This window comes from Budorcas taxicolor, chromosome 8 (assembly GCF_023091745.1).
Source record: "Budorcas taxicolor isolate Tak-1 chromosome 8, Takin1.1, whole genome shotgun sequence".
Lineage (NCBI taxonomy): Eukaryota > Metazoa > Chordata > Mammalia > Artiodactyla > Bovidae > Budorcas > Budorcas taxicolor.
In genome coordinates this window covers 82,067,910-82,092,770 of record NC_068917.1, presented here as the reverse complement: position 1 = coordinate 82,092,770, position 24,861 = coordinate 82,067,910, and the positions used below count along the sequence as shown (strand labels likewise).

General features: G+C 41.5%; 2 protein-coding genes across 3 annotated transcripts in view; both read left to right on the top strand.

Moving 5' to 3' along the window:
* The window catches only part of TUT7 (terminal uridylyl transferase 7), a 56,235-nt gene extending 53,483 nt beyond the window's left edge, over positions 1-2,752 (top strand). The window contains exon 28 of the mRNA XM_052644945.1: positions 2,341-2,752. Coding sequence (XP_052500905.1) covers positions 2,341-2,408 — 68 coding nt within the window. The 3' untranslated portion in view covers positions 2,409-2,752. The remainder of the gene's footprint in view (positions 1-2,340) is intronic.
* Positions 2,753-8,926: 6,174 nt separating this feature from the next.
* On the top strand, positions 8,927-22,481 carry ISCA1 (iron-sulfur cluster assembly 1). 2 transcript variants are annotated; one of them, XM_052644723.1, is made up of 5 exons: positions 8,998-9,121; positions 12,525-12,629; positions 15,399-15,452; positions 19,451-19,556; positions 20,666-22,481. In XM_052644723.1, the coding sequence occupies exons 2-5, from the start codon at positions 12,609-12,611 to the stop codon at positions 20,812-20,814; spliced, it is 330 nt and encodes a 109-aa protein (XP_052500683.1). In that variant the 5' UTR covers positions 8,998-9,121; positions 12,525-12,608; the 3' UTR covers positions 20,815-22,481. The 2 variants fall into 2 exon arrangements, with proteins under 2 accessions (XP_052500682.1, XP_052500683.1); XM_052644722.1 differs by lacking the exon at positions 12,525-12,629 and having other exon boundaries at positions 8,927-9,121.
* Positions 22,482-24,861: the final 2,380 nt, after the last annotated feature.

Below are 24,861 nucleotides of genomic sequence, written 5' to 3'. Positions count from 1 at the left end.
GAGTTCCTAGAAATCAATTTGTTGTGTCGCAGAGCATTTTCATATGTGCATATGTGCCTTTTCAACTTAGTTAGATACTGTCAGATACCCCCTCATTGGCTGAAACAGTTGCCACTTACATCAGCAGTGTTTATTCATACAATATGAGTGAAAAAAACACTGTGGTGTTCTAATGGATATTTTTTTTTACCCTGGTGATCCTAAGCACCTTTATATATGCTTACTGGCTGTGAAGACCATGCATTTATTATTACATACATTCTAAATATTTTCCTCCAGTATATCTTGTCTTACACCACTTCAGTTTTTAATTTTGAGATAATTAGATGATCGGTTTTCACGAACATGTGATTCATGATTTTAGGGTTGTCTTTCAGAAATTGTTCCCTCACCTGAAGTTGTAAAGATATCCATCTATATTTTTTTTCTAATAGCTCTAAAACTTTATTTTTCTTATTTAAATCTTTATTCTATCTGGTTGTATGTTGAGTATGAGGTACTGATATAAATTTTTGTCCCTTAAGTGAAAAGCTTTTCCTCAGTACTTCATGCAGTTTAGAATGTCAAAGACAGATATTTTTGATAAGTAGACTCTATGCAGTATGAATATGGTATTTATACTCATAGAGTGCTTCGATTCTTCCTGTCATATCACTGATTTTTCACTGTGAGTTGACTCTCGGGATATCTTGCTTTGGAAAGTTTGCTTTTGAGGGGACATAAGTTTATTTGCATACTTAATAAGTTGACTTTGGACATTTTAGAAAGTATAGTTTAGGCAAATTGAAAGTAAAAGCCATTTATACTTGTTCCATTTTAGAGCATTAACTATTTGAGTTTTGAAGATAAAATCTTCCCATCTTTTTACGTCAATGTAATGATAATAGTTAGCATTAACTGAGCACTTTCTATGTGCCAGGTACTGTGCAGTTATTTTACCTATATTAATTTATTTAATCTTCACAATAACTCCAAGAGGATGGGTATTATTGTCTTCATTTTACAGATAAGCAAAATGAGGCAATACATATCTGATTAGTGGTGTTTTTCAAATGTGTTTTTTTGTTAATTTTTAGTTTTAATGAAAATACTATTCATGAGGATTTATAACCTTCATTTTTCATGTTATTAAGTATCCTTCTCTGCATACCTAATATGTTATTGTGTTTATAATATAATTAGGCATATCACAAGTTTTGGACATGTGAGTTATTTGCATACTTTACAAGGTTTCTATGGTTTATATGAATATTCCTTTAGCAAAATTTGTGCACACCTGCCTGTCCTTCTGCTCTTCTTTCAGCCCTTAGTGGTTAAGAATTAACACCTTGTTTCACTTTGCATTTCTTTGAATACCCACTGAAACTAATTTTTATCTATTTACATGCTTTTTTTTCTCTTTCATATGTTGCTTTTTCTTTCACCAGCTGTCTATTAGTGTTTGTCTTTTTTCTGTGGATTTGTAATTTCTTTAGTGCTAAGAATAGAAAGCCCTTTTAATAAGTAAAGCATAATGTGGTATCCTTAGGAAACTCTTTCCCCACTCCAGAATATTCACTACCTCTTATACTTTGACTCTCTCATATTTAATTCTTAATTCATTTGAAATTAGGTGAGGAGGAAAAGTATGATGTGAGGAAGGGAACTTATCTACCCCTTTCCTTCCAAAATTACTTGTTTGACACAATACTAGTTATTGAACAATTCATACTTTGCACCATTGGTTTAAAATGTGTATAATCAATGTGTGTATATCCTTTGTTAGATACTACTTTCTTGTAAGTAATCATTTAAGAATTTGTCAATTTTCTTGTTTCATTGAACTATTTGTTTTGACTCCAGAACAAAATTTATTAACTGTTCTGTGGTGTGCATGTAATTAGCAGTCCTCATTTCTGTCCTACAGCTGTAAATACAATAAATTTCCTTTTTTCTTTTAAATCAATAAGTTATGGCTACCATGTCACCATTCACAGCTTCATGTCTGCAGAGGAATGACTCGAGATATTTATTTCTGACCAAAGAATTCTATGGAGTTTATTCTGTTTGGTTGCAGATGCCAAGCAGAGCTTTAAAAAGTTCTCCTGGCCTCTGTACCAGTATATAGTGAGCATGCATGTCATAACATGACGTCACTCTAGCAGCTCATCTGCATTTAGAAAGATTATGACGAGGCTTTTGTTAATACCTTTTTATATCTAGCCAGATGACTTGATTCAAAACAAGTGACAAGTATGAGGTTTCTGTAAATAATTAACCATAAGAAGTAATTGTATAGCATTTACGATAAAGTGAGGCCTGTTTCATTTATGTTGGGTTTTGTTTTTTCCCCTCCTCTAGGTAGCCTTTCCAGTAAATATATGACTCAGGGAAAAGCCTCAGCGAAGAGGACCCAGCAGGAATCATGAGGGAAGGAAAATGCCGCATTCTAAATGGCCACTCAGGCGTTCCTATTCACTTTGAAAATTAGGTTCATTTCACAGGACACAGCAGCATAGATCAGGCTTCAACTTAACATTTAAGGGAAATGTCAGATTTTTTTAACTTAATGAAATTGTTAATGAGGAAAAAAATGTTTAATATAGTCTTACCTACTACAGATCCCTATAGATTTAAGGATTTTAATAGAAAGCCATGATGTATGTATTTAAGACAGGTTTTTAAAAAAAAAAATGTAACTATGGGCCAGTATTCATTGAATACAATTTCAAGCTTTTTAATTATTTCGAAGCACACTAAAAAGAGTGGGCTGATAAACTCCAAGTAAATTAATCCTTTTTTTCCTTCATAAATCCTTTTTGTTTGTTTTAAAGAGGGGAAATTATATTTATTGTTGTCAACTGAATCCTTGTGTGAAAGCGTGTCAAACGTGTGAACTGCTACTGCTGTATTTACGATTTACAAACATTATTTTATTGATATTTGTAGAATTGATAACGTGAACATGAGTACCTATTATGTGAGCCTCCTACAGATGAGCAGTGCCACTGAAGGGCTTTTGGTTTTTTTCCCTCTCTAACTTTAAGTTGACATATAACTACTATGGTCATAAAAATGAAGTAAGGAAAACAAGAGTCCTGTTTGCTGCTAAAAACATTTGCAAAGGAAAAATGACAAAAGTAATTTTTACTTTTTATGATACTCCAAAATCAGGGTGGATGACTTTTAAAATCCCTGATGATTAAAGAGGCTGTCTCTGCCAATCACAAGTTTGATTGGTATCATTTTGATCTGACTGGAGCCTTCATGGAACTGTTTCTCTAATTCATGAGCCCTTCAGAAATGGTCAGAACCATGCCTCGGATTATCATTTTGAAATAAAATCAAGATTTCAACCTGTAATTTTATCCACCTTACTTTCCAATGAGAGTCCTAAATTTCATGAGGAAACTAGGTGAAGGATTAAGGGTGGTACAGCTCTGCTCCCCTTTATTCCACGCTCCATCTCCATGTGCTCGTGCTGTCTGGTGTTCACTGCCAGCCAGTGCCTGCCAAGTCCCGGGAGTGTGCAGATGAGTCACACAGACTTAAGGGCATGAATGCATAGGGAGGGCTGCTGGGGGTGCTTGCTGGGCAAGCGTTCCCAGATAGAAGAGGGCTTGAAAGGAGCATACCTGTATGCTTTTCTTTTAAACAAATTCCTTGAAGACATTTTCCAGCTAAAGAATCATATCAAAATTAACTTTATTTATTTGGGGTGGAGGTGGGGGGCGCGTCCCAGAGGACTCAGTGGGTAAAGAATCGGCCGGCAGTGCAGGAGACACAGGTTCAATCCCTGGGTCAGGAAGATCCCCTGGAGGAGGGCATGGCAACCCACTCCAGTAACCTTGCCTGGAGAATCCCATGGACAGAGGAGCCTGGTGGGCTACAATCTATAGGGTCACAGAGTCTGACACAATTGAAGCCATTTAGCCTGCATGAGTGCACACATTTATTTTTTGGCTGCGTGGCTCTGCAAAGTCAACTGGACATAAAATTCTCGTCACTTTCTTTGAAAAGATTTGATACCATTCTGTTGTCTTCTGGCATAGTCACAGAAGACTACAGCCTGTTGTCTTCTGGCATAGTCACAGAAGACTACAGCCAATCTTATTTTTGTTCCCTTATAGGTTTTATTTTTCTATTTGGATGCTTCTGTGTTTATTTCTCCTTACACCTTTTGTATCAAACAAAGGTTTGACATTAACTTTTGTCTGAAACAAAAGTGAATCCAGTGTCTCTCCCCACCTAAGTTTTGTTTCTTTTAGAATATATCTTTTTCATAATTTTATTTCTCAGAAATTTTTTTTTTTTTCTCAAATGCCTCTCCCAATCATCTCTTTCCTTTCTGTTGGGAAAACTTGTCAAGCTTGATCTCCATGTGACTGGCTTAATTTTTAGTGTCGTTCTGCCATTTCTCACATCAATTTTTTGTTACTGTACTTTTAATTTTCTTGAACTTACCTAACCTACCACCCATCACCTTCCTGTTCCTGTCTTTTAGTTTTTTCTTATCTTCCTTTTCAGGATGCCATATTTTCATATATCCTTTTAAGAATATTTAAAAGTTCCCTACATTTTATTCTGATTCCTAGAGTAGATTCTGTCCAACGAATTTGATAGCTTTTTCAAGTCCTCACACTGAATCATTGGGACAGTGATGAGTGCTTGCCAGCAGACCTGGATAATGTGTTGCCCTTGGTTCTTCACTCCCTTTTACTTGGGTGCTTGTCCCAGCCCCTTCTCAGCACCCCAGCTAGGGGACAGGTACATCTGTTCCATGCTGAGTCCAGTTTCCAGGGCGTGGCTATCTTGCAAATGCAGCTGGCCTGTCTCTTACAAGCTCCAAAAATGCCCCACTACCAGGGTTCTCCCTTCCTCTTTCTCTCAAACAAAAATATTGAAATCCATTTTAATACCCCCAGTCTGCACTTTTTAATCTCTTGCTGAGTGTTCACAATAGCAGCAGAATGCACAGTCAGAGGTACTATTAAGGTGTTCTGAGATACTTCAATTTATTTAAAATAAATATATTACGCTAGTGGAAAAAATTCTGTGTAGGTAAGTCAATAGGGTTCATGTTACAGGCAGAATTTGTTGAAAAAGCTAACAGAATTTAACAAACCTCTAAAACTGCAAAGATGTGCTCAGTACTTATTTTTCCTTCTAAAGCCAGCTTATTTGGATAGCAGCAGTCAAGAATTTAGCGACTTTGCACTGACTGGAATTCTCGGCTTAATTAGGTTCTGGCTCTGCCATTTTTGTAGCTGAAGAGTGTAGAAAGTCCCCCTGACCTCTAAGCAGTTCATTTTCCTTGCCTGCAAAATGGAAATCATACCTGCCCTTCCACAGTAGTGAAGATCCAGTGCAGTCTTACCCAGAGGACACTTTAATGTATAGAACCCTGAAATTAAATCCTGAAGTGCAGTGTTGAACATTTCCCCATTGTAAGTTTTTAACCTATTAGTGGAAATCTAGACGTGGTTATACCTTGCAGCTACTTCCAAACACATGCCTTATTTTGACCCCACAGGACAGCTGCTGCTCTGAGATAAGCACACAGTTTTTACATAGTCATGAAGACACTCTTCTAACGTGTCAGTTTCTTTCAGGGATCTGCACCAGTTTCAAATAACATGAGGTATACCTCATCCACTGACAAATAGATTATGTGATTGAGTATGTACATGCAAAACAGCCAACAAGTTAAAAACTGAGCTGTTCAGTCCAGTTGCTAAGTTCTATCTCACTTTGTGACCCCATGAACTGTAGCACACCAGGGTCCCCTGTCCTTCACTACCTCTCAGAGATTGCACAAATTCATGTCCATTGAGTTGGTGATAGTATATAAAAACTGAGTAGTGTATTAAATATTAGGTTGGTGAAAAAGTAATTGTGATTTTGGACCTTGAATTTTAAATTATTATAACTAGGCTCAAACATCTTAATCAGAATAGGAACCATTACAATCAACACAGTTTTGCCAACAAATAAGTTTGTTTACTCCTGTAGCATAAAAATCCATCCTTTGGGATTCGATGAACTCTTGCAAAGCATTTCCTGCATCCTGAGGGTTGTGTAAGTGTTTTCCCTGCAAAAAGTTGTCATGATACTTGAAGACGTAGTTGGTTGCTGAGAGGTCAGGTGAATATGGTCAGTGAGGCAAAACGTCATAGCCCAGTTTGTTCAACTTTTGAAGTATTGGTTGTGAGACATGAATTATCATGGGGAAGAACTGAGTGCTTTCTGTTGACCAATGCTGGCTGCAAGTGGCTGCAGATGTTGCAGTTTTCAGTGCCTCTCATCAATTTGCTGAGTATATTTCTCAGATGTAATGGTTTCACCAGGATTCAGAAAGCTGTAGTGGATTAGACTGACAGCAGACCACCAAACAGATCATGACCCTTTTTTTGGTGCAAGCTTGCTTTGGAGCTTCTAGGTCCAACCACTGAGCTAGTCACCGCTGTTTGTATAAAATCCACTTTTCATCGCACGTCACAGTCTGATCCAGAAATGGTTCGGTACAGTTGCATAGAATAAGAGAAGACGACACTTCAAAAAGACGATTTTTTTTATTTGCAGTCAGCTCCTGTGGCACCCACTTACTGAGCCTTTTCACCTTTCCAATTTGTTTCAATGGAAAATGACCATAGAATGATTGATGTTGAGTTCTTGGGCAACTTCTCATGTAATTGTAAGAGGATCAGCTTCGATAATGCTCTCAATTGGTCGTTGTCAGCTTCTGATTGCTGGCCACTGCATTCCTCATCTTCAAGGCTCTGGTCTCCTTTGCAAAACTTGACCCACCACTGCCCTACATGTTCATTAGCAGTTCCTGAGCCAAAGGTGGTATTGATACTGCGAGTTGTCTCTGCTGCTTTATGACCCATTTTGAACTCAAGAAAGTCGCTCAAATTTGCTTTTTGCCTAACATTATTTCCATAGTCTAAAATCAGCAAGAAGTAAGTCATTAGCAAAAAACATAAACTGAGAAATGCACATTAAAATGGCATGTAACATAACCACATTTATTTAAGAATGTATCCCAATATCAAATGGCAGATTTCAATAATATAAAACGGCAAACACTTTTGCACCAACCTAAAAAAGCTTCCCAGTTGGCACTAGTGTTAAAGAACCACTTGCAAATACAGGAGAAGACATAAGAGATGGGACTTTGATTCCTGGGTTAGGAAGATCCCCTGGAGGAGAGCATGGCAAGGCTTTTTTTTTTTAACTTTTTTATTAACCAACTTTACTTTTTAGAGCAGGTTTAGGTTCACAGTAAAACTGAGCAGAAAGCAGAGTTCCCTTAAATGTGGTGCAGTGCCCCAACCTCCACCACTGTCTACATGCTGTACCAGAGTGGGACGTTTGTTAACAATCCACGAACCCACACGGGCACATCATTATCACCCAGAGTCCATTGTTTAAGATTCATTCTTGGCATAGCACATTCTGTGGGTTTAGACAAATGTATAATAGTATTGTACTATATAAAGTATTTTCACAATTTATGGCATCTTCCAGTATGCGTTACCCATTAGCAGAGTTGATGGAGTGCTGCTGTATGCCCTGTACTCTTCCAAGAGCTTTTCGTTTAATTTTCACCATATCTGTAGGAGAAAGGGGATGAGAAGGAACATGCCTTGACCTAGATCACCCACCTAGTCAAAGATGAGCCAAAATTCCACGCTACCATCGCCTAATCCCAGTTTCTTCTGTGTATAGCGGGGCCTGGAAAAATAACCATCCTCTTACTGTCAGTGCGATTGCATCTCAATAGCAGAGAGACAATCACTTAATGAATTCTTAACTAGCCAATTCTGTAGGATCTAAGGGATGAAATATAACTGGGCTCTAATAAACACTTCACACTCCACTCGCGGTGGTGCGCACAGCGAGGGACGAGCGGGAGCCCTCTCCTAGCCCAAACTCGTCACTCCAGCCCTGGCGCGGTATTTTTAAGTTAAAAAAACAAAACACTGCTCAAGAATCCATCCTCCCCAGCACTACTCCACATACCCTCCTTTCCCCCTTTACCTCTAGCACTTCCACGAGAAATGCCTCCTTTCCTGGTGGTATCCTCCCATCTGTAACCGCTGCTGCACTTCCTACCACGATCTCTCTCCTTCTCCCGGTTACCCGGCTTCCTGTTAATAATGCCCGGGTATAGTGCCTGGGGTGGAGAAGGCAATGGCAAGCCACTCCAGTACTCTTGCCTGGAAAATCCCATGGACGGGGGAGCCTGGTGGGCTGCCATTTATGGGGTCGCATAGAGTCGGACACGACTGAAGCGACTTAGCAGCAGCAGCATAGTCCCTGGGGCTCGGGAAATATTTGTGGATTAAAAGGGAGCCACAAAATCTGACAAGCAACAGGTATTCAATAAAGTTATCGACTGATACTCGCTATAAAAGAGTATCCCCCGAGCTGCCCAGTCACATCTTACAGTAAGACTGGATTCCAACCTAAAGCGAACTTTGCATTAGTACCATCTTTCAACCTCCCGAGCAGTTTGAGGAAGGCGGAAGGGTTGTTGTTTATTGATCTGCAGTAATCCTACGCTCCTAAAAACTGCCTCGCTGAATCGAAAAGGAAGACGGGAATGTGTGGAGCTGCCCGGGTCTCGGATCCATTCTGTCCTTGAAAGCTGCAGCTCCCCGGCCTGTGGACTTCTCTGAGCTTTTAATCCGCGGCGCCGCACCTTGTCCAGAGGGCAGGGCGAGGTACCGCGCGCCCTGAGTCCACAAGGCGGAGCTCATTTCACGTGCCCCAGTGCTGCTAGAGACTGCGAGCCAAGAGACCCGGCAAAGTGACGACATTTCTTTTGACCCCTGCGCCCCGCGTCACCAGACCGAGGCCCTAGCATCGCGCCCCGCCCCCCGCCCGTCATTCACACGGACCGCCCAATAGCGGTCGTGAGGGCGGGCCCTCGAGGGGCGGAGCCTAGGGCTCCGTGCGCCGGAGCTTGTGGCGTCAGAGCGCCCGCGGTGTCCATGGAGAGAGGTTGAGATGGCCAACCTCCAGCCCTAAACACCGGGGCGGCAGGACGGCGAGGATGTCGGCTTCGTTAGTCCGGGCCACTGTCCGGGCTGTGAGCAAGAGGAAGCTGCAGCCCACCCGGGCCGCCCTCACCCTGGTGAGTGGCTGGGGCCCGTGGCCGGGCCGGTGACATTGGTTCACCTCTGCCCTCCGCAAGGTGGGAGGTCAGGGTGGCGGGGCACTGCACGGCCCGACGACTGCGCCCTAGACCCGGCCCGCAGCCGCCGCATCGCCCTCACCGCCTACTCGCCCCTGCTCCTGAGATAAACAAGCGCGGGCGGGCGCGGCTCCGGGAACCTAGGCCCGGGAACTACGTTTCCCAGCAGGCCGCGCGCTGCCGCGTGCGGAGGGGGGAGGGGCGGTGTGAGCGTGGCCCCCAGCAGTCCAGCGCGGCTTTCCGGGACCCTGGGGCCGCGCAGGTTCTTGCAGGGGCTGCATTGCTGGGGATCGCGGGTGGTTTAGAGGTTGATGTGCCAGGTTCCAGGCGTAACGGGTGAATGAACCAGCTTGAGGCCCTTATGGAGGAGCCGAGTCGAGCCCAGCCGGAGGATCTCAGTGGTGTGCGTGAGCGCCGGTGAGAGCGCAGACAACAAAGCCCACCCCCCTTGCGGAGATCAAGGCTGCAGTGCACAAAGGGTTGCTTCCTGATGTCTGGGGTGGAAGAGGCTTTGAGGTACTCTATGCCTCCAGCAGTCCTAGGTCGTGGTGACTCTCAGAAAGAACAAAGAAGGTTACGTTTCTACCCTGAGTGAGTTTCCAACGTACTCAGGGTGGAAGGTCAAACACACTCAAAGGGGACCAGAGTACGTGCTGTAGCTCCTTAACAGAATTAACTGCATGCTGGTTCCTTGACGTACTGCCCAGTTTTGTTTTGTTTTTAACTGAGGGAAAATTCACAGAAAATTAACCATTCTTAAGCGTTCGATTCGGTGACGTTTAATACATTTACAGTATTATGCAACCGTAGTTCCTACACACACCCGGCCCCAAAGGAAAACTCCTTTCCCATTAAGCAGTCACTATTTGCAGTTTTAAAAGATTAATTTCATAAGAAAACTTATAATCAGCATTCTTCTCACACACACACTACTCTTGGTTAAGAAACCTTTGCGCAAGCATTTCCTGAAGACTGGGAAAAAAGATGAGAATGAATCATGGATTTCGTTCAATCTGATGCCATAAGAAGGCTTGCTGCCGGAAAATTAGGATTTAGCAAAACAATGAAGTCACAATCAGGTGGGAGAATTTGTTTTCATAATGGGTCACTGTTTTAGGTCCATAAAGAGGTGATCCTGTATTCTACATTCCTTTTTTCTGTGCCACCAGCCCATTTTCATTTCTGAAGGATACACCTTTAAGTCTAAGACCTACATTTCCCACCCTCCGGGGACACAGTCGTGGGCCAGGCCTTTGGCACCTCTAGAAATGACTGGGAATGATAACCTAGCTCACAATCCATGCTTGCTCCTTTATACCCTATTACTTGTTCTAGCTTACCAGGCCAGTTCTGTCACCAGCACTGCTTTATCATATCAGTGTTCGGTTCACAAGGACTCTGCGTTGCCTTATATCAACATTTCCAGTTAGCATGCAGGAGTCCGTTGTGTGGATTTATCCGACTTAACTCTCTAGTACACTTCGGTCCCTTTCCCTGTGATCTTATCTGGTGCCTAAGCACACCCCTGTTGCTTTCCACCAGAGGTCTGTGGTAGCAGGCTTGCAGTCATTTTAATCCTGGCATGTGTTGCCTAGTCTTAACACTGGCCTTAACACATGTATTGATGTCTGCCTAATTTTCAAGTGTTTTTGCAAACATTTAACACCATGTTCATTTAAGTGCAAAAGGGATGAAATCATCAAAGGACTAATAAGTGAAGAGAGATAAGAGCAAATTTAATGAGATAATAAAACTGATAAGACAGAAATGTTAGCTAAATATAAAAGTTTTGACATAGACGTATTATGACAAGAATTAGATGTATTGCAACCTTGGAGAAGTGCTATACCTGTCAGCAAGAAGTATAATTCCATGTTTTCAGCACCAAATTATCAGCAGTAACTGATGTTAATCCAGGAGAAGTTGGCCGTGTCCTGGAGAAAGACTTAAAAGACTAGTCCCAGGCACTTTTATGCAGCCCAGGGTAGGTCTTTGATAGAATACCGTAAGATTTCAACCCACCACATCAAAGGCAGTACCCTTGACACCTGCAGAGAACATCCAGAGCGGATGATGTCCCCTTCCCCTACTTCCCGCCAGACCAAGAATTGAAAGGTATTGAACATACAGGAGCCAGAGTAATTTTACTCTGGCTAACCAAAGAACTTGAAGATTTTAACATTCCACTGTTGGCATGCGTACATGCTCAGTTACTTCAGCCGTGACTGACTCTTTGCGACCCTATAAACTGTAGCCCTCAGGCTCCTCTGCCCATGGGATTCTCCAGGCAAGAATACTAGCACGGGTTGCCAGGCCCTCCTCCAGGGGATCTTCCCAACCCAGGGATTGAAAACACGTCTGTTACATCTCCTCCATTGGCAGGCAGGTTCTTCACCACTAGTGCCACCTGGCAGAACCCTTTATTTCCATTATACAAATTAGAATCATTGCAGCCCTAATTTACTGTTAGAGATATACCCACAGCTGGCCTAAAGCTCAGCTAAAGCTGTAAAGATTAATGGCACATAGCCAGCATCATTCTTGATGCTCCGGAGAGAGGTTAATTTATTATATACAGTGAGTGTCTTAAGGCTTAATTTTTAGCTGCACCTGGTTGAGAAGGGTATGGAAACAATATAAGTTAAATACACTGGGGGCTCAAGGAACTGTTCACTGAAGGACTAGCCCAGAAGTCCTTTGGAACAGTGACCAAGCTATGGGACTTGTATATGGAGATAGTTTAAGGGGCATTACACAGGAAACAATTGGAAGTAGCCTGAATATCTAACAATGAAAGGTCAGTTACATTAGAGTAAATCCTGTTGGTGAGATTTGTAAATCATGATTTTTTTTTTTAAGGTTTGGGAGTCATAATTCTTCATTCTTGACTTGGTAGTCCTGTGCAACTTTTTGAATATTTAAACTTTAATACGTAAATCACAGAATTGGAAGAATAAAACGATGATGCATATAAACCATTAAGCATCTGGAAAGTACTCAGCAAACAGTGAATATATGTATGTTATTATACTATGTGTCAAATAAGAAGCATGTTAAACTTTCAAAAGTAGGCTACAAATTGTGAATAGATACAGTGATTACCTGCAGACACAGGAATGGTAAAAAGCAAAAGGGAAACAGCACCATAATGCCATAGCTGTTAAAGAATGAATTAAACAGAGGATACTGTAATATATGCATTGGCTACTCCTTATCTGCCATCTTTCAAACTGTAAAATGTCAGATTTATTATGAAACTAAAATAGGTTGTAGCTGTTGGCTCATATTTAGTATACGTAATCATGGAGTTAACTTTGGGTTTTAATCTTGTTTCCTTAAACAGCAAAAAATGAAAATTGCCTGGGGAATGACTAAGGAAATACAGTATTGAGGATGGAAAGTTTCTGCTACAAGGAATAGAAACCCTATGGCATTGGATAAAGTAAAAGTATGTTGCTATGAAGTAGTTAAAAAGTTTTTTCACCTACAGTGCTTTTTCCCTTAATTTCGGCAACAAAAACAGACTGGAACTCTTATTTTTTTAAGGCCAAAATATCTCACTCAAAGATACTCTCACTTGAAAGAATGTTTTGTTCTGTGATACACATATGAAAGACATCATTATATTTCACTGAGTTTCAGGGGCTGCTTAAATTTTAATTCATTGACCAAATCTCAGGTGAATTAGACTCATTAATTATACATAAATTTCTTGGACAGATGTGGATTTCTTAATTGTTTGGGGGAGTATGTTGAAATTGGAGAGTCATTAGGCATGCAGCATGTTGTTTTGAAATTTTTATATTATTTCCTGGAAGGATCTTAGGTCCCAAATGTTTCCTGTTTAGACATTCCGACTTGTTCTGAAAATCTATCACTTGGAAGATTCTTTCCCCTGAATTGAGTACTCAGCAAGGTTATCCATCCTCATTAGTAACACTCCTCCCAATGGGATACGTTTGGTTTCTGCCTGACGCTAGACAGTTAAGACACGTTTTGATTCCTGTAACAACAGTTCCCTGACACACAGGTTATTTTTCCCTCAAGCTCTTTTCAGTATGAGATGTTGAACATCAGCCACTTTGTGATAAGTGAACCACTCTCTCTGAATTGTTTTTGTTTGCTGCTTAAGTGTTTTCTACCAGGAGTTGAGAAAAAAAGGAAACCTATTACTTTTGTAAAGCCAAATTAGACACGTGAGAAAGTTAGGTATAGGGCTCAGGAGTTGCCTGGTTGTCCAGCGGTCAGGGTTTGGTCCTTTTACTGCCAAAGATTGGCCCAGGTCCGGTCTCTGGTTGGGATGAAGAGAAACACCAGGGGGTGTAGGGGCAGCGTAGTGTGCATGCCCTGATCTTAAATCACACAGCGCACACCTCCAAGCCAGCTATAAACCAAGGTTCCACAGCAGGTTGGACTTGCAGCAGATATTTTCCTGTGGCTGTGCCATTTTTTTTTTTAATTTACCGAAAATCTGTTGATTGTAATTTGATAGTAATTAGGTTAATTTCTCTCACATGGGAAATTTGACCGGAAAATTTTGGAAAGCTAGTTTTTACTGGCAGTCATTTAGAAGGGTAAATAAGCACTTAAAATTTTTTTCACTAATATTTCTGTAACTATTTGAAGCTGACATACTGTAATCTCAAAAAAAAAAAATCCATAATTCTTCTGCATTTCCTTCTTTCCCCCACCCCCATCCCACTCCAGGTTGTTGCTCTGCTGGCTCCTGTTCTGACAGAACCGTGGGAAATGGCCTTTTTAAACCTTAACCCTCTGTGATTAACTTTTTTTTTTCAATGACACACAGTAAGAAATATGTACACAGCATATATTAATAACTGAAGTCAAAGTTTCACAAACTGAATCAAGTGCAGTGCATTGGTTTATCTTCTATTTTGAGGGGGAGAGAGAGGGTTGCTTTTTTAATGCTAGTCTCAACCTTCTAAATTGGTTTCATGAGTTTTCTTGGGTCCAGACTCTGCTTCAGCATCTTCATTTTTGGTCAAGCCCCCACAAGACGGAGTGAAAGAGCGCACCTGGGCCATCCATCGAGTCCGCTCCCCCAGCACAGGCCTGAGTTATGGCCACGGTGATGGTCATAATGTCCACTCAGTTTCATAAACCAGGGAAATGCATGTATAGAAAATGAGAGAACCAGCACAGCATGGCCAGCTGGAGGAGCTAGTAGAAGAAAAAGCAGGAAAGATGTCTCTTCGTGACGACATAGTCTCATCATTGTGGTAACAGCTGGCTTATGTTGAGCTCTTTGTTCCTGGCACTGTTCTAGATGCTCTTCATTAATTTGCTCATTTACTCTTCACAAGAATCCTGAGGAAGAGGGACTTTTATCCCTTTTTAAGCTAAGTACTGAGCTAAGACACAGCTAAGAAATAGACCAAGAATGCCCTGGGACAGGCTTTCTCCCGGGAAAAGCTTTTTCCTCAAGGAAGTTTATCTATACCCATGTAGTAAGTACATCGAGACATTTTCTTATTTTGAGAAAACTAGGCTCAGTTAAACAGCATTTCTCCTGAAAACGTGTGTGTCCTTCTTTGTATCTTTGACTAGCATGATTCTGGTCGTTTAGATAACCGAGATGCTGATTTAGGAATCTCTGAACATTTGGTGGGACTGGCATGAGAGGCACACTCTATGTTATTTGATGTGTTATTATTCTGTGTTACTTTTTCTCTTAAGTGTGCATTTGTTGGCTCTGAATAGCTTTAGGGTAAGCAGAATGAACAACAGAGTTAATAATGATCAACAGGGAAAATGCCTGAAAGTTGTCTCTCCCAGTGCAGTGCTTGATGTCGTTCATTGAGTGTTGAGTGCCTTCTGTGTGTTAGGCAGAGTGCCTTTTGCCAAGCATAATGTAGGAATACAAAGTATATGCTGACCAGAAAAATTAAGTTTGTGATCTAAGTAGATAATACCATAGAGATTATGACAAGGAGCCCTCCTTGACCAGAGTAGAGGAAGGAGGGATGAAGAGGATGTTGCTAGTAGATATTTTTTTTAAATTTTAAAGTGCTTTTAATTGAGTAGAGTTCATATGCCTCTATAAAATGCAAAAGGTACTTTGGCAAGAATGGAACATAAATTCATCACATGAATTTGTTAAAGATTAGTCCTGAATTCTTAAAGCCTAGGAAATACAATGCTTTGAAGAACATAAAATTTGTAACTAACAACTTAATAACCTTTTTTTTTTTTTCAGACACCTTCAGCAGTAAACAAGATAAAACAACTTCTTAAAGATAAGCCTGAACATGTAAGTAAAACCAATCAGACTAATATTTACTAACAAATTGAAGCTGTGTTTCCACAATAAGTTTATCTTGAGATATACAGTATCAGTTCAGTTCAGTCCAGTCGCTCAGTCGTGTCCCACTCTTTGCAACCCCATGAATCCAGGACACCAGCATGCCAGGCCTCCCTGTCCATCACCAACTCCCAGAGTTCACTCATACTCAGGTCCATCGAGTCAGTGATGCCATCCAGCACTCTCATCTTCTGTCGTCCCCTTTTCCTCCTGCCCCCAGTCCCTCCCAGCATCAGAGTCTTTTTCCAATGAGTCAACTCTTCACATGAGATAGCCAAAGTACTGGAGTTTCAGCTTTAACATCATTCCTTCCAAAGAAATCCCAGGGCTGATCTCCTTCAGAATGGACTGGTTGGATCTCCTTGCAGTCCAAGGGACTCTCAAGAGTCTTCTCCAACACCACAGTTCAAAAGCATCAATTCTTTGGCACTCAGCCTTCTTCACAGTCCAACTCTCACATCCATACATGACCACAGGAAAAACCCTAGCCTTGACTAGATGGACCTTTGTTGGCAAAGTAATGTCTCTGCTTTTGAATATACTATCTAGGTTGGTCATAACTTTTCTTCCAAGGAGTAAGCGTCTTTTAATTTCATGGCTGCAGTCACCATCTGCAGCGATTTTGGAGCCCCCAAAAATAAAGTCTTTCACCGTTTCCCCATCTATTTCCCATGAAGTGATGGGACCAGATGCCATGATCTTTGTTTTCTGAATGTTGAGCTTTAAGTCTGTTTCTGCTTTATTGACTATGCCAAAGCCTTTGACTGTGTGGATCACAATAAACTGTGGAAAATTCTGAAAGAGATGGGAATACCAGACCACCTGACCTGCCTCTTGAGAAACGTGTATGCAGGTCAGGAAGCAACAGTTAGAACTGGACATGGAACAACAGACTGGTTCCAAATAGGAAAAGGAGTATGTCAAGGCTGTATATTGGCACCCTGCTTATTTAATTTATATGCAGAATACATCATGAGAAACGCTGGGCTGAAGAAGCAGAAGCTGGAATCAGGATTGCCGGGAGAAATATCAATAACCTCAGATATACAGATGACACCACTCTTATGGCACAAAGTGAAGAGGAACTAAAAAGCCTCTTGATGAAAGTGATGAACAGTATACTTTCATTAATTAGGGGTTTTTATTTAAAAAGTGAAATATGCTCATGATTGTTAAATCCAAATAACAGGTCGTTTTGAAAAGGAAGTCACTGTCTCACCCCACATTCTTTGTTCACTCTCCCTTCTAAGAGGCAGCCTCCTTGTGTCCTTTCAGAGACATCTGTAGTTTATTTATACCTCGACCAGGGTTTCTCAGCCTCAGCACCGGTGACGCTTTGGACTGGGCAGTTTCTTTGTTGAGAGTGGATTGCAGGATGTTTAGCGGCCTCTGCCAGAGTAATTCCCTGAGGGGAGCCACCAGCCTGGGCTTTGCTTGGTGCGTTTGCATGAGTCTCTTTTCCAGCCTAGGTGAAAACATGCCAGGCAGGCTGTGGTGACACTTTGCTTTGCCCCTGATGGTACAGCTTGAAGATCCTTCCCTGTCCTTACGTAAAGGTCCTCATTCTTTTCCATGGCTGCATAGACCGGAATTTTCCACTGAACAAGTGTATTTAGCCAGGCTCTCATATAAAAGGTCTTTGGGGTTGTTCTCTTTCAGTGCTGCCACAGATATTATTCAGCATATATTTACTGTCCGTAGCATGCCCATTGCTCTAGACCTGTAGGTGTAGCTTAGTTCATCGATGTAGACTATAGTCTTAGATGTAGAATTGTTCAGCAAGAGGTGTGCACATCATCTTAGTGCATCATTAATTATCTAAGGGATATGTAAATGACTTCCAAGACAATTAAAATTTGGTGATCAGACCACAGAGTAATTTCTGGGTTCTTTTGCACAATCTGTGTTACAGTGTAATGGGAATTCTAGCATGTTCGTTCCTCCTAAGAATTATTAAATCTAAAGTGTATCAGTGTTCCAGCTCAGTTTGGGTAGACTAAAGACCAGAGCATAAATTGGCCAGTTGACACAATTTTGTTTAGTGTTGAGGAATGTTTGTTCATGACGTGAAAGGGTGAGCAGACGTGAAAAGTGTCTGCTCAGCCCTTTTATTTGTGGCATAAGCAGTTCCTTTTCCAAACTCCAGTTACCTAAAGTGCCTGAGTCTATTCCTGATGGTTGAACTCCCTGCTACGTTGAGTCTTCCTGTTGTAAAGATAAAAGCTAAGTTAAATATTTATGACATGTGCTCCAGAATTTCAGTCAGGCAGTTTATTATTTATCATGTTGAGTATGTGAAATTTCCTCACAGATTCTCAAAGCTGTCACTCTGAAGGTATGGATAAGACTACTGTCTCCTTGTTTGAAGACAGAAGAAAGTGCTCTGAATGCTTTGATTCATCAGAACCCCCAGATGGCTTAGCATCTAACTCACACTCTTCACCAGATGTCTTCCCACGTTATAGTTACTTTCCTGGAGCAAGCACATGTTACTGCTTTTCAGGGAAACAAGATCAGCTTACTGAAATGATACTTCTTATAATAATGCTATATACACACATGAAAAAGAAGATGACACCCCAAAATAGAAATTGGGGAAATGTTAGAAAGTTACATAGAAGCAGACATTAGTATTTTGAAAGTGCCCTTAGAAATTGGGGAAATGTTAGAAAATTACATAGAAGCAGACATTAGTATTTTAAAAGTGCTCTTTGATCACTTTTTAAATTTCTTTTGTCTGTGTTGACTGCAATCTTTTGCTTTCTGGTAGTCGAGAATGTTTACAGAATGACGGCCCCATGTCACGTAGAGGCAAAGTGAGATTGCCAGGTGATGGCCTCTGAACACTGGTGAACCTAACCACAGGGAAACTTCTGGGAGCAGCTCACATGATGAGGTGGAGCAAAAACATTTTTGAGAAAGTCCAATTTTCTTAGTCATCTCTGCCATTGGATATTTTTTTCCTTAAAAAAGCAAAGGTGATTATTCCTTTTTGGAATTAAAATTCTTCCCTTAAAAATGGTCATTCTCAGACTAAATGGCTAATAGTAATCGTTAAGTAGTAAACTTGGGTTTAGGTATAGTGGAATATTATAAAGGCATTAATTGCAAATGGTAATTATACAAGTTAATTACATGGGGAAATGTTTTAAATGGAAAAAAAAACAGAGAAAAAACTTTTTTGTTTTTACTTCTAATAAAAGCTATGCTTAGGGAATTCCCTGAACTCCACTGATTGGGACCTTGGGCTTTCACTGCCGAGGGTGCAGGTTCGGTCCCTGATCAAGGAAGTAAGATCCTACAAGCTGTATGGTGTAGCAAAAAAAAAAAAAAAAAACAGCTTAGATTTTATATGACATAGGCTGAAAGGAGGAGAAGGCCATGGCACCCCACTCCAGTACTCTTGCCTGGAAAATCCAATGGACGGAGGAGTCCATGGGGTCGCTGAGGGTTGGACTCGACTGAGCGACTTCACTTTCATACATTGGAGAAGGAAATGGCAACCCACTCCAGTGTTCTTGCCTGGAGAATTCCAGGGATGGGGGAGCCTGGTGGGCTGCCGTCTCTGGGGTCGCACAGAGTCGGACACGACTGAAGTGACTTAGTAGTAGTAGGCTGAAAGAAAACGGGAAGAAACACATAGCTCATTTTTATGGTAGTGATGACTGTAATTTGAGGGGGCAGTTTTCCCTTTGTATTTTTTCTTTGTATATAATTGGTTTTTATTCTTTTTCAAATCCCTGCCAGCATTGTAGTGATATGTGTAGATAATTGAGATTTTTATATGTTAGCTTCTCATTCTGCTTCCTAACGGGACATTTTATAACAGAAATCTAATATTTATCTTTCACTTTTGAAGAAATGAATGTCAGATAGGGCTTTCATTAATATAATTGTTTAATCTGTGCTACTTTAAAACCAAGTTTATTTTTACAATGCCTTTTCAGGTTGGTGTGAAAGTCGGTGTCCGAACCAGGGGGTGTAATGGCCTTTCCTACACTTTAGAATATACAAAGACAAAAGGAGACTCTGATGAAGAAGTTATTCAAGATGGTGAGCTTTATACAAACTTTTTCTGGGCACTTTGTTCTACCTAAAATGTTTAGCCTTCTGAAGCCTGAAGAGTAATGATGATAATAGTAACAATGGTGTCTGATGCTCACTGTGAGGGAGACGTGGTTTGACAAGTTTTCATATGTTAACTGTTTTATACACAGCAACTAAATGAGAATAGTTCTAAATTGCCCCCATTTGGCAGATGAAGAAACTGAGGCACTGAGAGGTTAAATATGTTTGCGTAAGGTCACACAGCTAGGAAATGTCCTTGTGAACATTTGAACCCAATCAAGTTTACCCCAGAGCTGTGCTCTTAGTAATCAGTTGATTGATTATTAGATAAACTTACATGTTTCAGTTATGAAAGGTTATCATTGTGTGCCTAAAGATTTTAAGATGATAGAACTTCAACCACTTGAATGAACCAACTACTTTGGTGTGAAGTATCTATGTCAAATAAGTAAATATTATTTTTAAAATCAATGCATAAAAGTATCTTAATCCTGTAATCTTTTATCTGACTCAGTTTCTTGTAAGGAAGACAGCTTTCTTAATCCATTTGTATTTACGAGGATACCCACCTCCACCTACATAGTAACTAGGAAGTTATGTTATTATCAGTTTTCCAATCCATAAGGAGAAAAACAGAACTACTTGCCCTGATCACTCTGATTTCGTCTTATTAAATCAGCCCATTGTATCATAGTCCTTTGTGTTTCTCCAGGCTTGGCAGTTTTTTGTGTGCACAGATGTCATTTCAGGATTTTCACTAATTTTATTGACTGCATCTTTACAGCACTCTTACTGAGAATATACAGATTTTCATCATGTGGCAAATTCCACTTTTACATAGAATTGTCCTGGAATTTGCTTGTGTACAGTTGTCCAGCCTAATACAATTGTTTTTGACATAAATTACTGTGTAGGAAAGGGGACAGACAGGAAACTGAGCACTGCATTCCTTTAAGGAAATGAGACAGATTCAAAAGCGTCTTGTTTGACTTCTGTTCATGGTTACTGTTTAAAGTTCAGTTGTGCTTTGAATCAGCAGGTTCCAGGGTGGGCATGACTCATGTTCTATGACTCAACGTTTTCTTCTCCCTCAGGAGTTAGAGTGTTCATCGAGAAGAAAGCGCAGCTAACACTGTTAGGAACAGAAATGGACTTTGTTGAAGACAAATTATCCAGTGAGTTTGTGTTCAATAACCCAAACATCAAAGGAACATGTGGCTGTGGAGAAAGCTTTAACATTTGACTCCTCAGGACTGCTCGGGCCCCAGGAGAGCTGTGGAAGCTCTGGGGCTTATTGAAGAAACCATGTGACTGTCACGTGCTTAAGGTGTGTAATGCATGGCTGCCTTCCAAGGAAAATAAAGTGATGCATTTGAAAATAAAGCCAGTGTGTTAGATTCCAGAAGAATTGATACTTTTGTTCTTTATACGGGACAGAAAATGAGAATCCATTGCTCTCTTTGGGTCATCTTTCTGATCTGTAAAGAAAAAGTTAAATTCTCCTTCCTGCATCCTTTCTGTTAGAACTGGTCCCATGGAAGTGGCCTTCCTGGGAGGATTTCAAAAAAACGTATTCATAACAGCTGTGCTTTGGTAGATCTTTCACTTCCCACCAAGACTGATGACTGGAAATTCAGAGGCAAGAAGTCTAACCTGCTGGCGTCCTGTGATGGTGCACTGTTTTCCTACCCAGACTTGGTATCGTGTCCCTACATTTTTTATCCACAATTTCAGTGTCAGATGCCTCATTTGCTTATCACCCTGTAGCATCCCCAGCCATTAGATTAAAATTACTGGACAAAACTTTTCTTGAACTATAGTGCCGAACAGTTCCCAGTGATAAGATCAGAAGGTGAATACTTCACCCACCTGTTTTTAAGTCCATTTCTTTTGCCACTCTTAAGTGTCTGCCCAGAGGTGAGACCTCAAGCTGACTTAGGTCCTTTCTCTTGAAGTCTCTTTAAGGGACTTCCCTGGTGGTCCAGTGGTTAAGATTCCCCACTTCACTGCAAGGGTCACGGGTTCCATCCCTGATCAGGGAAACAAGATCCCAAAATGCTGCGTGGCAAGGCCAAAAAAAAATAGCAGGAAGTTCTCTGAAAAGCCATCTAACCCACTCACTCAATTGTTTACCTGGGGAATAAAACCCCAGGGATGCTGATGGGCTTTGTCCCCCGACACTGCAGGCCGGACTGGGGCAGAGCGGGGACCACCCACATCTCTCTTGGAGGTGCCACACCAGCTCTGTGCTCTGAGGCAGTCAGTGGAGGTAAATGGGTGATCTAGCTTCTTTATCTGGTCAGCATTTTGATTAGATTTCCTTGTAATTTGGAGAGCATATTTAGCTTTATTTTATTTGGGGTGAGAAGAGTCTTATTTTAAAACCCATTTGTGTGAATTACCATCTTATTTCGCTAGGACTTGGAACAGCAGTTCACACTAGCAGGGAAGAGACCACCGTAGCAACCCAGAATTGTTCTTTTGGAATGTGGTAGTGATTTTGAAGCAGAACACGGGGATCTTTTCTTGTAATTCCCAGTATGTGTACACTTTCTGGACCCTAAGTCCAGTTGCTAAAAGTTTAAGCCTAATATTTTAACCTAACATTTTTATCACCACCCTTTCTTAAACAGTGTTCCTTTTGTCCTTTAGTTATCGATTTTCCTGGATTTGACTTATTAAGTGTTCCATGAGATGACATATTTGCCGCTTTTGAAAGCCTGTTCTTATGAATTGAAGTAGCTGAGTTCCTTTATGTTTGTCATATTTACTAAGGTACCTGGCACAAAATGCACCAAAACCTAGAGCAGCAGCTTTATGTAAATGCTTATGAATTTATATTGTTACTATAATTGTCAACCCACTTATAATTTATGCAATACTGTATATATGTAGAGATTGAATTGCCAATAAAAAAAAAAAGAAAAGTAGCCTCTTTGTGATCATAAAGTTGCCTTTTCTTTTAAGACAGCAGGATTGGGAAGGAGAGCCATTGTTGCTACTAGTAAGTAATGCTGGATTTTTCTGACCATCTCCCTGCCTCCAGGATTTTCCCTGCCCAGTTGTGTTCCATCCACTGTTTCAGTAGCTGGGTTTCTTGTGCAAGGCTGTTGACAGACCATTTCAGACTGCTCTGGGCTCCAGAGTCCTCGTCCTCATCCTCATCCTTTCTCTTCTGCATTGTCTTTCTCCCCTTTTCATTATAAGGGTCATTCGCTTCATCCAAACTGCTGCCTACACCCTCCCACACAGATTTGTTCTTTACTTTCTCATGGGGTATGACTCCTGATATGGAATGCTTTTTCCAACTCTGTCATTTGAGCTTTATGTTCATCTACACAAAGCTGCTTAGGAGTTACCTTCAGGCATATTTGTAAGCCCCTGGTCTCTCCCATCCCTGAAACTTCACAGATAACCAGAGACAGGCTCTGATCTCTAAGATCTCAACATTGACAAATTAGACAGACACCAATGAACAGGGTAAGTAAAATAGTAGATAAAGGCTGATAGTATTTATTCCATACTTGCTTCGTGCCAGAAACTGTTCTGATTAGCATATTCTTCACAACAGCCCAGTAAAGTAACTCTGATTGTCTTTTTATAAATGAGAAACTGAAGTATAGCATGGATAAAATATTGATAGTTGACCTAAGGTCACATGGTAAGTAGTTGAGTCAGGACAAGCCACAGCAGTCTGACTCCAATCCCATGACCCCCACAGTTAGGTCATGCTACACATGATAACTGAGATTGCAAATGCACTTCTAGAAAGGTATTTAAGGGGCTCAGAGGTTAAAGCATCTGCCTCCAATGTGGGAGACCCGGGTTCGATCCCTGGGTCGGGAAGATCCCCTGCAGAAGGAAATGGTAACCCACTCCAGTATTCTTGCCTGGAGAATACCATGGACGGAGAAGCCTGGTAGGCTGCAGTTCACGGGGTCGCAGAGTCGGACACGACTGAGTGACTTCACTTCACTTTACTTCAGACAGTAAAGAATCTGTCTGCCATGTAGGTGACCTGGGTTCGAGGTCAGAAAGATCCCTAGAGAAGGGAATAGCTACCCACTCCAGTATCTTTTTTTTTCACTCCAGTATTCTTGCCTGTAGAATTCTGTGGACAGAGGAGCCTGGTGGGCTGTAGTCCATGGGGTCGCAAAGACATGACTGAGTAGCTAACACTTCCACTTTTTCACACGTGATAAGAACCGAGATTGCGGGTACACTTGTAAAAAGGTATCTAAGAGGTTATGACACCTGAGCTGAGTCTTAGAGGAGGAAGAGGGAAGAGAATGAACAAAAGTAAAAGGTTAAAAGCACGCTAGGAAACAGCACTTGGTAGACTGTGAGGCACAAGGTGCAGGAGATGGGCAGGGGGGCCCAGAACCTGGGACTGACTCTAGGTTCTCTGGGTGTTGGGAGCTGCTAAGGCTTTCCCAAGGGGTTCATGGAAACAACTACATTGTGACGTGTTGCCGTGGCTGCACTGTGGAGCTGGAGAAGGCTACATGAGGAAGGCTGGCAGGAGGAAGCTACTGCAAAACCCCAAACGAGACCTGAGGGTGGGGCCAGCGTGAGGAAGGCTTTAGGTGCAGTGGGAGGGACTCCACTAACACACCAAGCCCAGCAGGCTATCATTTGGTGACTTGGCCAATCACATTAGCAGTGTTTGTGCTGGTGTCTGGGTTTTGGTTTGTTGCTTGCACTGTAATGAAAGGTTCTGGAAGACAGGAGCACTGCCATTTTCTTCGATATTCACTTAGCACCAAGCACATGGTTATTTGGCAGAATAACTCCTACAGCCATATCATGTCCTGTCTCTCCTGCATCCTATTCATCCCAGCGCTGCTTCAGCCCCTGGGTGTCCTGTGTGGTCACTTGGTAGGACCCTGTGTGACACATAGGCCGTCAGCTGCTATGGGGGGAGCTTCACTGGGAGGCAGAGCTGATGGTTGATCATGGATAGAAGATCAAGTTTAGAAGCCCAGTCAGTCTTCCATAACAGGACGTTAACTGTAGGGCTCAGGCCACTGTGTCTAAAATACCCCTTGAGGAATTCCTTCTGTCTCTGGACCCACAAGAATGGTCCCCCCCGCCCCCGAAAGAGGAAAGGGTAAAATAGGGTTGGAAAAATCCCTGCAAGATCAGATGTCCCTTAGGTTTCCAGAACTTCCTAGATTTCACTAGCAAGACATATTTTGAAAAAGCCTTTCTTGTTTTGGAGGCTGAGATCAAGAAATGCAGAAGCCTGTGATGTTAAGCGCCTGATAATTTCCCTGCCATCTAACAGCTG